The 17,474-nt window shown below is 40.8% G+C and overlaps 1 protein-coding gene across 4 annotated transcripts in view; it reads left to right on the top strand.

The window, feature by feature from the left end:
- Nucleotides 1-17,474, top strand: part of LOC130559540 (KH domain-containing RNA-binding protein QKI) — an 81,482-nt gene that overhangs the window by 36,932 nt on the left and 27,076 nt on the right. For all 4 annotated transcript variants that reach the window (XR_008963589.1, XM_057342683.1, XM_057342682.1 and 1 more), the window contains exon 4: nucleotides 8,740-8,883. Coding sequence is in view for 3 of the 4 variants with exons in the window: in XM_057342683.1 (XP_057198666.1) it covers nucleotides 8,740-8,883 (144 nt within the window). In the remaining variant the exon portion in view is untranslated. The remainder of the gene's footprint in view (nucleotides 1-8,739; nucleotides 8,884-17,474) is intronic.

The following is a 17,474-nucleotide window of genomic DNA, read 5'->3' as shown; positions in this document are numbered from 1 at the left end:
TCTGTTGTCATCTCGGACGCTCTGCACACATCTGGATCGGCTCTGCATCCTGTAGGTGCGCAGCTGGTCGGCCGCGTATCGGATCTCAGCTGTGCGTGCGTGGGGAGGGCCCCTTTCTGATAGCGCGGGTCCGTCCGACATTGACGGGGTCAATTGAAGCTCTTGTGCAAACATTCACATGTGTGTTTAAAGGTTCTGCTGCCTTTGCCCTTCGAGTCTCTAGCTGCTTTGGTAGATAACGGAAAATCTCATTGTCCGCCGGTGTCCTCTGGTTCTCACGATCTCCGCACCTCAGATCTCACGTTATGTCAATCGCATTTACTTATCTCTTGAAATCTAAATGAGGACACGACTTCAGTCATTGTTATGTACAGGTGAATCACACACAGGCCTAGAACAAAACTGGAAAGTTTTTATTCCCATATTCTGCGCTGATTTTAAGAGAAACGATGTTTGATAAAAGCATGTTCATATGAATGAAAGGGATGTGGAGATTGACAGGCGTTCTGATTCTTTGCGTCTGCCATTGAGTCTTATTGATTTATTCCACCTGCATGCAATTGATTAGATTATTCTTGTCTTGGACAACCGTCCTTGTCCTTCGTGTTATGTTTCATGAATCACAGACACACGTGAACACAGCTTAAGTGAAACAAACAGCATGTGGGAGTTTAACTGATAGATAATGCATTGGTCATTTTGAGGGCAATAATACTTGGCTGATTAACATATTTATTTTCTGTATGATCTGCTAAACATTTTCTCAACTGGTTCAGTAGATATTAAAATCGGGTTAGAATTTTTTGTTTTTGATTTTTATTAAAGAAGAAACCCAAGACAAATCTAGGGACCATAGTATATTAAATGATGAGCTCTTTTGACTTTGGCAAGACAGCAACCAACAACCAACAATCTGTCACTCATTGATAACATCATTTTGAAAATAAACCAAAAAAATGGTCTTGGAAACCACCAACAACTGCTTCAAGCATCAAACAGACAAATGTTTTACATTACATTTATTCATTTAGCAGACGTTTTTCCCAAGCGACTTCAGAGATGAATCAGAGATCATTTGTGTCAATGAGCCAACATTAACATGTTTCATTAAAACAATTTAATATTGTTTTTAAATGTAATTAGATGTCATCATTTCCTTAAAGAATTCAGTAGGGCTTTTTTTGTGCTTTATATTGAATGGGTCATTGACGTATAAGGATTTTCGACAGGCCAATTTTAAAACACAAAAAATAATATCTATGGTAGTTATTCAAACATAAAGAACATGGTGTACACATAAATGCAGATTACAATTTTAAAGTAAGTGTTTTTTTCATCTAGATGAATTGTCCGAAATGACGTGGTGCGACCGGAATTTATTTTAAAATGAATACATTTAATTACATTTTTTAAGGTTCTCAGTAAAGTGTTTAAAAACAAATTATTTGCATTTCTTTGAGTTTTTGTAAGTAATGATCTCATATTTTTGTTCTATAATTTTAGAAATGCCTTCTTAAATGCAGTTAACAACAGACTTCTTTTTTCTGACAGTCACACACGACTGATAAAAATGTTTTAAAAATACCATTTACTTAAGCTTACTGTATCAGTGATTCATATTTCAGCCACTTTTAGTTTAATACAGTTAATTGTTATTATTAGTCATTGACACAAATACACTACAGCTTTTTGACCAAGCAGCATTCAGTACCAGAACTATCTATTTTATTAAGTGTCTAAGCGTCATACTTATTGCAGATGCTTTCTTTTATTGTTCCTTCAACTTTCATTCAGTTCGTAAACTCACCCTCAGTTGCTACAGCAGCTTTCAACAGATTCATCTCACGAGATAGAACGAGCGTTTTCAGGTGTTATAACACAATGTCAGATCGGAGCTGGCCTTTATGTTGAACTTTGTTAGTCTTTCTGCGTCTCACCTTTGCCTAAAGCACAGCTTTGATGTGAAGGCGAGAGGTAAGTGACAACGGAGATGTTAAAACTGTACCATGACCCAGGGCAAAAAAGTTGCAAGATGTGGACGGATCTTCCCAACACTGATATTTCTTCAATATTTCTTCTTCAGCTCTCACCTAAAGAAATATGTTTTAGTGTTTTACTGTACAACATTGATGACCAAACAAGTGATTGACAGCCATATGTGGACAAACACACACACTCGCAGTTTCCAAATGGGAGCTACTGGTTACAGGGAGTTTGTTATTTGTTAGTCTAATATTCATGGTTTTGACCTTATGTATGAAATCCTGTTTTCACCTGGTGTAAACATCCAGTGTTACATTTTCTGATTCAGTCACTCAAATCATATTCAGAGAGAGACAGAAATGCGTGTTTCCACATTGCATTTGTCCCAGAGCTAATCAGCTAATCCTGATGCGTCCTGGACAACAGTGAACGCTCGCCCACTCACCTGTCAGTCAACCATTGCATTAAAACAAGGATTTCAACTTGTTTAAGCCGGTTTTGTGCGGCTTTAAAGGAAATTAAGACAGCTGCTTGACTAAAATAACAACAAGCATTCAGCTCGAAACGTCACACTAGTGCTGAGATTAAAATGTAAGTAGGCATAATATTTGCTTGCTATAAATCGGCGAAGATTTTGCACGGTGGCCATGTGTCATTTATATTTTTTAAAGAAGTTTAGGCGAATGCAGTAAAATATAATTTCTTAACAGCTTAACCCGAGTTTTGTTTTCTTCAAACTTTTAAGATAGTGTATGAAATTTAGTGACATCTAGTGGTCAGATTGTGAATTGCAACCAATGGCTCACTCCGCCCCTCCCTTTCGAAGCAAGATGTTGTCACGTTTTCACTTCTTTGCAGAAGGAGATATCGTATTAACGAAACGCACTCTGTAGAGAAGTTTGTCCGTTTAGTGCTACTGTAGAAACAACATGGTGAATACACCCATTATGTACGTTACCTGTCGGCCACCACATTAGATTAAACTACTTACCCTCGTAGTTGTGGATATAACTCGATATGTAGAGCTTGAATCCTTTGTCCCGCTTGCTTGTTGGAGCAGGGGACCAGGCATCAACAATGCGGTGTACATCGTTAATGCTTATTTTTGGCAGATTTTGAAGACATCTTGTAAACACTGACATTTTGCACGGTGCGAGAGCAAACCGGAAACTGACATCCCGACTTCTGGCGACAGCGGAAGTTCGTCGCTATGCTTGTGCACAGGGTCTATTCCACGTAAGGGGACCTGCGATGTATGTAGATAGAAATAGCTCGTTCTAAGATAATAAAACAAAACACTTCATTTTTTATACCTCTGTAGACATAGTTATGAATATTATATTGCATTTCTATCAATAGATCATCCAATCCTAGAACCTTTAAAGCTGCGATTTGTAACTTTTGCCTCTCTATCGCCATCTCTGTTTGAAACATAAAATTGCACTTGAATTGAGGTGAAATAATCTTAAACCTGCGTAATCATACATGACAGCACCAATTATACTGTATATTATAAGCTTATCGTTATGAATCGTGGTAAAGTCTTTGAACACATATTTTTTTATGTACCTGCTCAGTAACTGATTTTTATTTTTAGCCCTAAAATAGTCACAGATTCCAGTTTAAAAGTGCATTCACAAGCATGTTTCCTTTTTATTTCTATTAAAGTAGCCTAATTTGAGATATGAGCACTATATAAACAGAAGATCAGCCCAGGGCTTGTCATCAGACTCCCGCTGATACACCGAGTAAATGTGCCGAGTGTTGTATTGCTGATGTAGGTGCCTTCATCTTTGTTCCGACTGGCTCTGTCAGAGAGACTCAGCTGCAGTTTGAGACCCGCTGGCAATTACTGTTATTAGAACTGTCACAATCACTTCAGCTTCATCTGCTTTCAGCGTCACTAAACAGACCTGCGTGTGTAGGTGTGCACGTGCTAAAGTGACAGCATTTCATTTCTGGGTCCTCTTGTCACATTTCACACACACACTTATTAAAGCAGGAGCATGGTATTAGTTTAAGCACATTGTCACTTTGCGCATATCACATGAGCCAAGAGCTCGTTGTTCGGTGCTTTGAGTTACCAGTAGATTTTAAAAGCTTGTTTCAAAGACACCTTGTCATGACCTGTCACATTTTTCTTCTTTTGAGATTTAATTATGTGCTGTAGTCTTTACACATGTGAAGAAGCCCTTTACATACACTGTATTCAAGGTCAAAGGTCAGTCACAATGCAGCAGCATGAAACAACTGGTTTAATTTGAGGAGTAAAAGAAAGAGTGGGAAATTGTCACATAAAACAAAATTATGTTTGGTGCAAATTCACATTAACACAACATTTAGTGGGTTTTAGGAAGATAAATAAGGTAAAATTCTAAACAAAATGTGACTTTATTGATGTTCATCCACACATCACAGACATGTTGATCTGGTCACATTTACCATTCTTAAAATCATTTTGGGGGGGGTGAAGCCCCCTTCCTCTGGGACAAGGCTATACCATGGAGGTCCTTGGTGGCCCCTTTTCACATGACCCGGGACATTTCCAGCATGCATTTTGTTTGTGTTTCTTTAAAGTACATGGTGTGCAGAACATTAAGAGTGTGATGACAATTGTTTTAAAAATTACTTTTTTTATGTTGCATCATTAAAAGATGTGAAAGATATTAATACATGTGATAACACAAAAACAAGCAAGGATTTTCTAAAATCCTCAGAAATGCGGTTAAAGAAGATGTTTGAAATATGGTGACCAGAGTGTCGTTTTAGTGATGCGCAGGTTTTGTAAACACAAGAAAATAAAGACGTGAATCTACATTCGTGTACAATTTTAAGATGAAATCCAGCATTGCAATGTTGAAGTCCAGAGTTCACCAGCAAAGGGTGTGAAGCTTTCTTCTTTTCTTCTTTAAGACCCTCTAACAAGAAGCTTTGATGCGGCTGCACTTTTACACAAGCACCAAATCATCTGGATTTAAGGGCAAAGCCCTCTGTCATTCTCCTGAATCTATCCCCCGAGAAGAGAGAGAGACTTGTGGTCATTGCTATTCTCTCTGAGGGTAGTTTGTCTGAGATTGCATGTGACTTGAAATGTGGACACCGTGCCAGCAAGATAAAATAATAAAATGAACAAATGCACCTGTCCTACAACTGTTGTCCTTGTAGATGCACCACTAGCATCAGGATTTTACAGCAGTCCCATTCGTCTTCCATTGGCTGGACAGCAGTTAGCCACGCCCCTCCCACCATTGGTTGAGCATGCTGGAAGTTTTGCATGCCCCACAGAGCCACAGTGTTTACAGGGTCTTGATTTTCTGTTTTAAGATGAGATTTGAATATCAAGTAAATTACACACTTCAAAAGAAGTAAACATAAATCAATATACACGACGATGAAAGCACAGCATGAAACTCCTGACCTACATTTCGCAATTCATTACGTTCATGCATCTTGAGAATTAATGAGTTGATTAGTACTGTGCAGAATTACTAACAATAAACTGAAATAAATCGCAAGAGCAGGAAAAGAATGGTCTTTGTTTTTTAATGCAGGTCTTGGTTTATTCAGAATGCATATTAACATCTTTATCTGAATGAAGGCTTACAGGGATAGTTCACTTATAAATGAAAATTCAGTTATCATTTATTCACCCTCATGTCATTCAAAACTTGTTTATGTCTCTTTTTTCAGTGGAACACAAAAGAAGCTATTTTGAGAAATGTCTCGGTGGTTTTGTGTTCATACAATGGAAGTCAATGGGGTCCAGTGTTGTTTGGTTAACAACGTTCTTCAAAATATCTCCTGTTGTGTTCTGCAGAAGAAAATAAGTCACACTAGTCTGGAATGACATGAGGGTGAATAAATTCTGAAATATTTTTCGGTGAACTATCCCTTTAACCAGAATATGCAGCCAAATCGGAGTACAAATGCAAGTTCACCGTGTACAAACCTATGTCTCATTACACTCATGCACCTCTGTCAATTTGTCGTCTCCTGTCCAAGCCGTGATATTTGTTCCCCCAGCTTTTCACCGAGGGGTCGGCGCTCCTTCAGGGCTCTGTAATTGCTTCAGTAAGGATTACAGAAGAGCAGGACAATAGATTTATGGACATTGATTATTCTTCTGCTGAGTTCCTGCATGGGCGGCTGAGAGACAGGTCGCGATAGGGGTGTAAACAAAAAGCCTGGTGGAGCGCCCCGCAGTCGGACATATTTCCTATGTCGAACGAAGAGGGAGCATCACCTTGACTACCAGCCTGTCACCGGCCGCCCCGCAGAGCCAGAGAAGGAACGGCGGCGGCCCGATGTGAGGCAACCTGGCTGGTCGGCGGGAAAACAAGTGTCTGTATCTTACTTTCAGATAGACTGGCACGCACACGTACGCACCGCCAGTCCCTCCTGGCTGTCTCTGCCCAGCTTTCTCTGAGAGTTATTGACAGAGTGGCCGTGGGTGGGTTGCTGGGCTGTGACAATCAGTCTCGGATCAATTTTTAGCGCTTGTCACAAAGAAGGAAAACCGAGTAAATCAGCCAAGCGAAACCAGAGGGGCAAACAAAGAGAAAAAGGAAGTGACCTCATAACACTATCCTGAATAGTAAATCATATCGAGTGTGTTTGGCGACGCCGGCGCTGACGCAAACCTCGTTTCTTCCCTTCTCCGTTGCGCACCGAAGAGCCAACAATGGATCCCTAATGAAAATCAGCAGGCAGAACGCAGCAATACAGACGCCGATGCTGATTGCCATCAATTTCCCATTTGCTGGCGCAGGGAGCAAAAAACAGCACTGTTTTCATATCTGATTATTGCATAAATCAGATCTTGATTTTTCGTTTGGAAATCTCACAGAAAAACAAGCCAAATGCAGGCACAAACAGTGGTTGAGCGTATCGAGCCCCTTCAATTTAATGTGCTCTGGGTCTCTAACAATTAAGCTGTTTGCCATCGGCAATCCTCGACGCGTTTAATTCCACATTTCGATGGGTTTGTTTTTCAAGTCTGTGTACTGTGTCGTGCAGTTTAGACTTCAGTTTTAAAGGTGTTGTTTGAAATTTCCAATACTAGTGGCAGCAAATAGAACTGCAAAACCGTGTCTTTGGTTGTTTTGTAAGCCCGTGCCTATGCCTGTTTTGATTCCGTACGAGCTGTTTTTGAGGTCTTTTTTATACAACAGCATCTCACTGGATGTCATGTACATGGCATTTTGATTTCTGCTTTGGTAGCAAGCAGCAGATCAAAGAAGCTGCATCTCGTTTTTTATCTTGCACATCCTCTGCCGTTGTAGTCTGTTTTTTATTAGTTTTGCAGTAACTTTGGTCCTATCAAAGTATGAAACCGTACCACAAGAGTAGGAGTTGAAACAAGACCCAATTTTCTTTCTTGAACTTCAACTTGTACAAAGGCTGTGTTTGGAATTGAATACTGCCATACTTTTACTGCAGTGTGTGTTGTTTACTGTGTGCTAAAGATGTTAGAAGTATAACAGATTTTAACTACACACTTATAATGGACAAAGAATTCACGATAATAATATTATATGTAATTATTTTGAAATAAATGAATAATGCTATCAGTCAATTCTTTTTTTGTCATTCAAATTTGTTCAAATTTGCTTATTGTTTAAAGTGCTTGTTTTGGCAAAGCATTAATGTAAATATAGCCTGTCATCACTTAAGTGAATGTACAGAGACTGGACAAATGCTGGAAAAGTGACTGAACTTGACCTTTCACATTCAGTTTGACAAATGAACTATAATTAAGCCTTGTGTAACATCTTTGCACTGTATATTTAAATCGAACAACATTACGCCATTTCTATACAAAATTGAAGAAAATGTATTACCAATGTGTTAAATGGATCAAACGTTTAGCATTAGTACCTGCTGTTAAAAAGGACTAGGCAGTATACTGTGCAGTGTTCATTAAGTAGTACACTTGTGTTCTATTCTGAACGTACTGTATAGTAGCAAGATACACATTGGAAAACCACTGGGGCAAGTTGTCACACGTTTCATGCTAGTGAATACTATTCAGGAAAGATATTGTTTTTATAGATACAAACCTTAGCTACAATACAACTATTGAACATTTACTTTGTTATTACCCTGAAGCAATGATACAGTTCATTCAACACGCATTTGGTCACACTATATGGGGTAAATTGTCATAGTGGAACCAGCCATTATAGGCTTTCCAGCAAAACGATAAAATAGTAAATTAAAAGAAAACAAATACAACAGAAAATACCCAACCATTGTTTTGGCCAACAAATATTGTAGTTAATAAACTGTATAAAGTTGTAATATTTGAAGCATGTGACAACTTACCCCAACATGGCATTTTTAAAAAATGGGTATAATATAGGATATAATACGTTTATGTACTGTAAGAGCACATCATTTCCACAAAGCTTAAATTAAATTTAAGCTAGGTCTCCGTAACTATATCTTTAGAGCTAGATCTCCGTAACTATAAAGCGGAAACTTTATAGTTACTGAGATCTAGCTCTATCTTCCCGTGTGACAACTTTCCCCAGTCTTCCCTATATCATATATTAAAACGTGCATATTTACATCGTCCCAAAGAATATTTAAGTTTCAACTTAAAGAAATAGATGGAGAAATATATGAGACAAAACTAGTGTTGACATACATTACAAGTATCATTGCGGAGCTATATGATTAATGTAGAATGTAAGATATGGGTCAAACCCTACAACTGTAGCAGTCAATCTAACCCTTGTATGTCTCTCTGTCCAGGAGGAGCAGAACAGAGGAAAACCCAACTGGGAGCATTTAAATGAAGACCTTCATGTTCTCATCACGGTGGAGGACGCACAGAACCGGGCTGAGATCAAGCTGAAGCGTGCGGTGGAGGAAGTTAACAAGCTACTCGTGCCTGCGGTGAGTGACGCTTTTCTTCGGCTTATACACTTCCTGTGGCCTGTCATTCTTTTACTGAACTCTGCAGAATAACACACGTCATGTTTATTTACGCTTTCTAAGTCATATGTGTAAAATTAACCGGAAGTAAGCATTGTGAAGTGACATTACAGGATTTAAACCGCTTTGTGTCTTCATAGTATCGTGTTTTTTTGTTTACCATCTTTACTGAGTGTACTGTATGTCAGTTGTGTCTTTTGCCGCAGTGATTCAATACTTATACTTGCATAATTTGCCATTTCCGTCCACTGTATCATAGAGTTTAAAAGCGTTATGAGAGAATCCAGCAGATCAATGTGCAAATATCTTATAATGCACTTTTAAAACCAATTTCGTCTAATAGCTCCGCCTGGCGGTTTACTGGAGACCAAAACAGACATGGTTCAGACAGCTTCTTTTAGCACATGATGCCTTTTCTATTAAAAAAAATCATGTTTGTGAAAGAGCGGTTGAGTTTAAATGGCAGCAGATTAGAAAGTGTGTCTGTGAGTTTACTCGGCCCTTTAAACGTTTCCCCTTTCATTTCCTCTCTTTTTGGTGTCACTTGATGAATGGGAAGTGAAACCTTCTCAAAATGTTGTCGTGAAAAGCAGGAAGTGCTGCTCAGGGCTGCTGGGGTTGAGTAATCCGTCTGGTTTAAAGGAGTCGTTCCTATTGCGTCACTGTCATTTAACATCATCAATATGAAGTAATCTGAATGCTAGGAGCAGGTCAGAGAGATTTCTTCTTCCATCTGTTCTCCAAAAATGACCCTCTCTAGTAATCTCAATCCATAGGCCCTGTAGTGAGACCAAGTGAAGGATTCATAGTGTCCGTGTGTTGTGTTCAGGATAATGAGTGACAAATACTGAATATCTAGCATTCAAGAGCTGTCATGGGTGAGATTCTGCTGCTTTCTCACACCTGTGTTGTATTTGTCAGAACACATGAACTTGAGAATCAGGTCGTGGGATGTTATAGTAAGAGCATTTAGATCATGGTCATTGGGTAATAGTGTTGTAGACACATTCCAAGACACTGTGAGTCTCCTAACAGCTCCAGCATGACCAGTGGGTCTCATTGATTTGATTGGCTGTGGGGCATTCATTAAGAACACTGCTCAATAAGGTTCAGATACGCACTGCACACTACATGTGCATTGAACATGTACACTTAGTATGAGTTCATCATGCTGAATTTGTGTGAGTCTACAAACTTTGAGCCATTGTCAGTAAGAAAATGATTTATTTTCCGCCTGGTGTTCTTAAAAAAATCAACATTTCGGTTCTGAGCTGCATCATTTCCTGCTTTTTGATTGTGATTCCAGTGTAAATACATTAATATTGCATTACAAATCTGTGTAGTCTTTGCAGTATAAAGACTGATGTAGAAAGGCAACCAGAATTTAATTGTTTGTTATGGTGTTTTGGGTAGAGCCATGGTGCACTCATGAATTCTAAGAGCTCATATGAGTCCTGATCTTTGTCCCACCACATTTCTGCTATTTTTTCTTCTTTTAAAAGTTCACAGATTGTTGTGAAAACTATAGTTATTATGGTGTGTTTTTAAAGGGCAGACCTTGAAGACAAACTTGTGTGCTTATTTATGCATTTGGCAGATGCCAAATCCAAAGTGACTCCAAATGCCTTCAATGTATACATTTTTATTACCATGCTTTCCTGTAGCTCTGTGGTTAGAGCATGGCGTTAGCAATGCCAAGGTCATGGGTTCGATCCAAGGGATTGCACATACTTAGAAACAAATGAATAGTGTAGGCTAATGCAATGTATAGTATAATGCAATGTAGGGCTGTCACGATAAACCTTTTTTATCACTGTTACTCAAGCCTCCTCAGGTATTTTTATGATAATAAAGTATATTTATAATGATCATGTTTGACGGGTGTTGCTTTTTCAAATGCACATTGTAAGCGACTCAAACTCGCACTGCTTTTAGATCAAGCAGCATTTCCTACTGATCCCAGAGACGTGCTTCACGGACAAGCTATGCATTAAAAAAAATATCGACACATTGCATATCGCAGCCAGCTCGATTATTATAGGTGGATACGTTCAGAATAGAACACAAGTGTACTACTTAATGAACACTGCACAGTATACTGCCTACTCCTTTTTAACAGCAGGCACTAATGCTAAACGTTTGATCCATAGGTTTAGTGGTATCGCGATAAATTATCATGCAGCCCTAATGCAATGTAAGTCGCTTTGGATAAAAGCATCTGACAAATGCGTAAATGAAAATGTCAATGTACTTTAGTGTTGCACTGAAAAAACAACTTGTAGGATTTACTTAATTTTGTGGAAAAAATTTGTGGAAAGTTTTTGCACACAGTTTTTTTTGGTAAATTTTACTTAAATTTTTCTGTTAAGTTTCTGCACTGTTTTTAAGTAAATTGTCTTGAGCAAAAACTTAACACACAAAAACTGTGTTCAAAATTTAATGCAAATTAACACGAACATTTTCTAAATCCTACCAGTTGTTTTTTTCACTGGGGATCGAACCCACAACCTAACAGAATGCTCGAAAAAGTTTACAACAAGGTTGTATTTGTTAACAGTTGGTTAACGTGATTTAACAATGGCCAATACTTCTAAATCATATATTAATCTTAGTTCATGTTAATTTCATCATTTACTAATACACTTTTAAAATCAAACCTAATGCAACATGAACTAACATGAATAATTGTATTGACATTAACTAAGATTAACAAAGATTAATAAATGCTGAAAAAATATATTTTTCATTGTTAGTTCATGTTAGTCAATGCATTTGCTCATGCTAACAAATACAACCTTATTGTAAAGTGTTACAGACTTCTATTCTGCCAACAATTCTCTATTTTATTTTATTTTTAAAAAAGAGACATAATTTTCGTATACTGTAAGTCACAAATACTGTCAGTTGAGCTTAACTTCGAACCTTAAACTTTCCTTTGAAGTTTCAAAAATATGACCAATGACAGAGTAACCCAAAGACAACACAATCGAATGAAACAGAACAGTATATAACTTGGCCAGCAGAGAAAAAATGATATGTTATTGCTCCAGTTGGTTGTCATGGCAACTGCCAACACCTTCAATCAGCTCAGTGAGAACAGTCACACCTCCCCAATCAGCGGACCTCCACTCGAGTGGACACAGGCCACAGCTACAGCTGCAGTATCCACATAACATTTAACCTGAGCAATTCCCTCGCCCGCCACCTAACCCCACCGAGAGAGACCGCCCCTTCCTTATTGATCACAGCCCCACTGCGCCTGTACAGTATATGATGTCCAGCAGTACCCTCGCATATCCCACGGCAAAATCCATTAACACCACGTTTGCCAACAGGGACTTTTCTTAGTCAAATAGTCTGAGATTCTTTCCTTTCTGTTTGCGCTAAGATAACAGCCGCCCATGTTGTGCTCCAGCTCCTGTAAAGATCGCTATAATCCCCGCTGAAATTTGCATACTGATTGATCGCGTCTCTTGGCATTTACGTTGTACGTTCTGCCTCTCCACATGTGGGTGGAGCTAGCATCGTACCTTGGGGTTTACGAGAAATGTTCATTTTCGACAGCATATATTACAGACCGTTCCTGCGGAGAACACCGTCACATATAATGCGGATGTCAGTGGGTTGCTTGCTCGCTGGATTGGAGGTCTACCTCCTGGAGAAAGCATGCATCCGGTGAGCATTATACCTGCACACCAGGAGTCGTCAGGCGGCCCTTCTCAGTCGTCTATTTGAAATCATCATCATAACCTACATCATCACCGTTGCTCTCATCATCATAATCAGCCGCACCGGCAGTAGTGGCAGCAGCTGGTTTGATGCACGCGGGAAGCCAGTGACCAGCATGATGCTACTACCACAGTCAAAAGCAATTATCATCAATGGCTTTGTGACGAATTTATAAGAGCCTTTCCTTCACAATTGCATCTGATTGTGCGGACTGAGGCAGGGTCTCACCAGACTCTTCTGAGCTCTGCTGAACATTGTAAACACAGGATGGAGAGCTTGTGTTTTCTGTACTACAGGCATCTCCGGTGTTTGCCTTTTTGTGCATTACTCAATATTTGATGAACCACAAACAAATCTGTGATTTGCTACAAAATATTTGAGAATCTTTCAACTTTACGGTTCATACAACTGATCTTACGACCAAAATGTTGAGCAATGTGTTCCCAAGGTGATGAGCATTATTGTCTTAAGCTTGAAGTTACTAAACTTGGTCCAAAGTCTATAATCGGTCCCTTGTAAGTTAGCGAGTTCAAGTTCCTTTCTCCAATGGGGAGATGGGGGTGGGCAGTTCCTGCAAACTCTTGCAAATTGTGCATTTTTTTAAACTTGCTCTAAATAAATGAAAGCTCTTAACCTCCCACATGTCACAGATGATTCATATTCCTGGAAAAACAGACGTCTCATGGCACCTTGCTTTGGGTATTTTCAGCTATCCTAAGCTGTGCTAAGACACACAACTTCAGCACCAAATTACATGCACACCCCGGGGAAAGGCAGTTTCAGAAAGGCCCTTATTTAGAACATAAGCCGGTAGGCAGCGTCTAAACCTACGGTGAGGTGAAGCTCTCGCCGCTATCTGTTAGCTCTTGACGTTTCTCGCTCTTGTCTGTTAACGGTTGCTAGGCCTAAATGGTCACCGCTGAAGGGACTACTTTAATTAAAGTCCTGTCTGTCAGCCGCCCCGCCGTGCCTCCCAGCCTGAAGCCATGACTGATAGAGGCGGCTCTAATTGTCAGGGCTGGAGATAAAGTGAAATTTCAAATTGGGTGTGGAGGGACCACTACAGCGCACTGCACACACACCTCCCCTCTTTGGCGCAGGCGGTGGGCCAGATGTACCAGCAGTTGGAGAGGAGGGAAAGTTAAGTAAACAGCGAAGGGCCAGAGGGGGCCGAAGTGAACCCCTGCACCAGTACGGCTCAGATTAGCACAGTCTGTCACTCAAAACTCCCGCTTGACTGGAGAATGATCTTTCTCATCTCTGAATGCTGGTGTTTGTTGTCTCTAGGGTTTTATGGCTGTAGTTGTTGTTTGTGTGAGTGGTGTGACTGTGTGTCTTGCTCATCGTCTTTGGATTTTGAGCAAGGATCTTACAATTAACAAACACATTTTAAACTAAAGTGTAGAGCGTCCCAAACTGTTGTTTGGCCTATGGAAATGAATGATATCTCAAATCATGTGGCTTTTTCCAAGCTGGATATTCATCATGCAGTTGACCCCTAGCTGTATCTACAAGAATATCTCATACAGTAGTGGCCAAAAGTGATGTCCAACTTTGGACAATTGACGTCTTCACTTTTTTTTTAAATGTAGTATTTAAGAAGCATTAAAAGGCTAATTCATGCTAATCCAACAAACTGTTGGGTCAGTGTGAAACCCGTTGACGTTGTTGGATCAATGTTAATGGGAATTTAGAATGTTTGTTGGTGTTTGAGTTTGTTGACATTTGTTGGGGTTTGTTGGTGTTTGTTGGCATTTGTTGGGGTTTGTTGGTGTTCGAGTTTGTTGGGGTTTGTTGGCATTTGTTGGGGTTTGTTGGTGTTTGAGTTTGTTGGCATTTATTGGGGTTTGTTGGTGTTCGAGTTTGTTGGGGTTTGTTGGCATTTGTTGGATCAATGTGAATTAGCCTAAAAATGTTGCATGCTTGTTGCATAGTTGTGCTTGGACTGTAAACTTGGAAAATAATTAAAGGTTTGTTTTTTCATGCATTTTTTTCTGTATACCAAAAAAAAACATTCCCTGATACATTGTAGGTCTTTTGGGGGAAATCATTTTGTCCAATAAATACTTTAACCAAGTTTGGTGTTTTGTACATTGTGTTCCATCTAATATTTTGATGGATAACCGGTGGGGTCTGTGGTAGGGCTGTCATGATATAAGAATTTTCCTGACGGTTATCGTGGTCAAAAGATTTTGCCTTAATGATATTACCATGATATCTATTTTTATGAACTAATGCTGCTGTATGTCAAATTCAACTTTAAATTTGTTTACTTTTTTTGTAACCATTGTTTCTCTTAAGGCAAAACTTTTAACGGGTGGTAAATTACAATTTTATCATGTGTATCGATAATCATGGTTTTAATTATCACGGTTATTGGCAATACAGAAGTCTTGTGAAACATGTTGTTCAGATATATCTGAATACATACATCACTTTTGGCCACTACTGTCATGGTTCTGCCCCATCTTGTCTTGCTTTTCTTGACCTAGTGGCAGAATCATGACAGAACCTCTTGTTTTACATGGAGAGAGGCGTTTTGGCCCTGTTGGCCTTCCACTCTCCCGTGTCGCGTCTCTGTTCCCGCCCTTTCGTCGTTTCATGCCCCACACCTGTTCCCTCTTGATTTGTCCCCTTATTTAATGCCCCTGTGTCCTCTGTCTTGTGCTGGATCATTGTTGTGTCGTGTTTGTGTCATGTGGGTGAGTTCCTGTCTTTTAGTTAGTCTAGTTTATTGTAGTTTAATGTCAAGTGTTAGTATTAGTCCAGTCTAGTTAGTCCTTGTTCCTGTTTCCATGTTTTGTTATGTTATTCCCCCACCCCCCCCCACCCCCGTGGGTGTTTGTTTTGTATGTTTATATTATTAAAGTCTTGTTTAACCCCTTATCTCCCATCTGCACTTGGGTCCTCTGTCTCTCACCTCACCCGAGAATCATGAAAGAATGATCCAGCCACTTCAGGACCCAGCAGACAGAGGGATCGCAGCGGGAGGGGTCGATACCGCCGAGCTCCCGTCCAGGGTCGAAGCCGCCGGACTCCCTTCCAGGGTTGAGGCCGCCGGGCTCCCTTCCAGAGTAGGGACCACCGGACTCCCTTCCAGGGTCGAGACTGCAGGAACCCCGTCGAGGATTGAGACCATCGGGCTCCCTTCCAGGGTTGAGGTCGTCGGGTTTCCCTCCAGGATCGAGACCACCGGTGTCCTGTTCCCGCCACAGATCCCTGCCGGCATTCCAGCTGGTACCCAGGCCTGTCGAGTTGACACCTTGTCTATGTGTTGTTCCTGTCCCGCCGGCGATCCAGCCGGTGTCCTTGTTTGCTGCCCAGCTGCCAGAGAGCGCTGCCCAGCCGTCGGAGAACGCTGCCCAGCCGCCAGAGAGCGCTGCCCAGCCACCGACTTCCCGCCCCGTCTCGTCGACATCCAGGCCTGCCCAGCCGGTAATAGCTGACCTCCCAGCCATGTACTGTCCAGCCGGCCTTCCAGCCGGCGCCATGTACTGTCCAGCCGGCCATCCAGCCGGCGCCATGTACTGTCCAGCCGGCCTTCGAGCTGGCGCCATGTACTGTCCAGCCGGCCTTCCAGCCGGCGCCATGTACTGTCCAGCCGGCCTTCGAGCCAGCGCCATGTCTTTGTTTGAACTTTTTTTTACGTATCACATTTTTTGGTCATGTCTTGTATAGTTATGGTTTTTGTCACGGTCTGTCTAGTCTTGTTTGTTCCTTAGGGAGCGTCAGGATGCTGCTCCTTAAGGAGGGGCTTCTGTCATGGTTCTGCCCCATCTTGTCTTGCTTTTCTTGACCTAGTGGCAGAACCATGACAGAACCTCTTGTTTTACGTGGAGAGAGACGTTTTGGCCCTGTTGGCCTTCCATTCTCTGGTGTCGCGTCTCTGTACCCACCCTTTCGTCTCCTTAATTGCTCGTTATTGGTTTCATGCCCCACACCTGTTACCTCTTGATTTGTCCCCTTATTTAATGCCCCTGTGTCGTCTGTCTTGTGCTGGGTCATTGTTGTGTTTGTGTCATTGTGGTGAGTTACTGTGCTGTAGTCAGTCTAGTTTATTGTTGTTAATGTCAAGTGTTGTTATTATCTTTGTCTAGTTAGTCCTTGTTCTTGTTTCCATGTTTTGTTATGTTCCCCATCGTGGGTTTTTGTTTTGTCCTTGTTTTATTATATTAAAGTACTGTTTAACCCCTTACCTCCCGTCTGCACTTGGGTCCTCTGTCTCTCACTATCATCACTTACAACATCACCAAATTCATGGCATCTACTTCCACTCAAATGTAAAAATGCATCTGATTTATTACATGCTAAACTCTCAGACAGTTTCTCAACACATGCTCATAAGCTCCGCGGATTGCTGGGAGACTGCTGGGAGAAGATTTTAAGAGACGATATCTGGGTGGGGTACTCGCAAGCTCTGTTAGGGGATTCCTGTGAAGTGCTCTGCAAGCGTGAGTCACACAAAACTGAACGTCTGCCTGCAAGATTACCCATAAAACCCCCTCACATCTCTGTAAGAATGTCTGAGTGCATGTAATAGCACAGGTGGTGCATTGTGGGTGAGCAGAGCAAGTGTTGCTGTTTGTGCCTCTGTGTTTTTTTTTTTCTTTTTTGAGAAAGGCAGCAGAATGAAGGGCCCAGTGGTTTGTGGGAGTTTCCATCTGTTCCCTCCACGGCACAATAGGCTCCCTCTTGCATGACATGTTTTTCTGCTTCTTGCTGTTTCTTATAGTCCTCGGCACCAGCTGAAGAGAGAGAGAGAGAGGATGAATAGAGCCCATGCCTCGCTTGGCGGGAATGTGTGTGTGCGTGTTGCCTGCGAA

The sequence above is a fragment of the Triplophysa rosa genome, linkage group LG9 (assembly GCF_024868665.1).
Source record: "Triplophysa rosa linkage group LG9, Trosa_1v2, whole genome shotgun sequence".
In the NCBI taxonomy this organism is placed as follows: Eukaryota; Metazoa; Chordata; class Actinopteri; order Cypriniformes; family Nemacheilidae; genus Triplophysa; species Triplophysa rosa.
The sequence above is the reverse complement of the archived record's forward strand: the minus strand, read 5'-3'. Positions and strand labels throughout refer to the sequence as shown.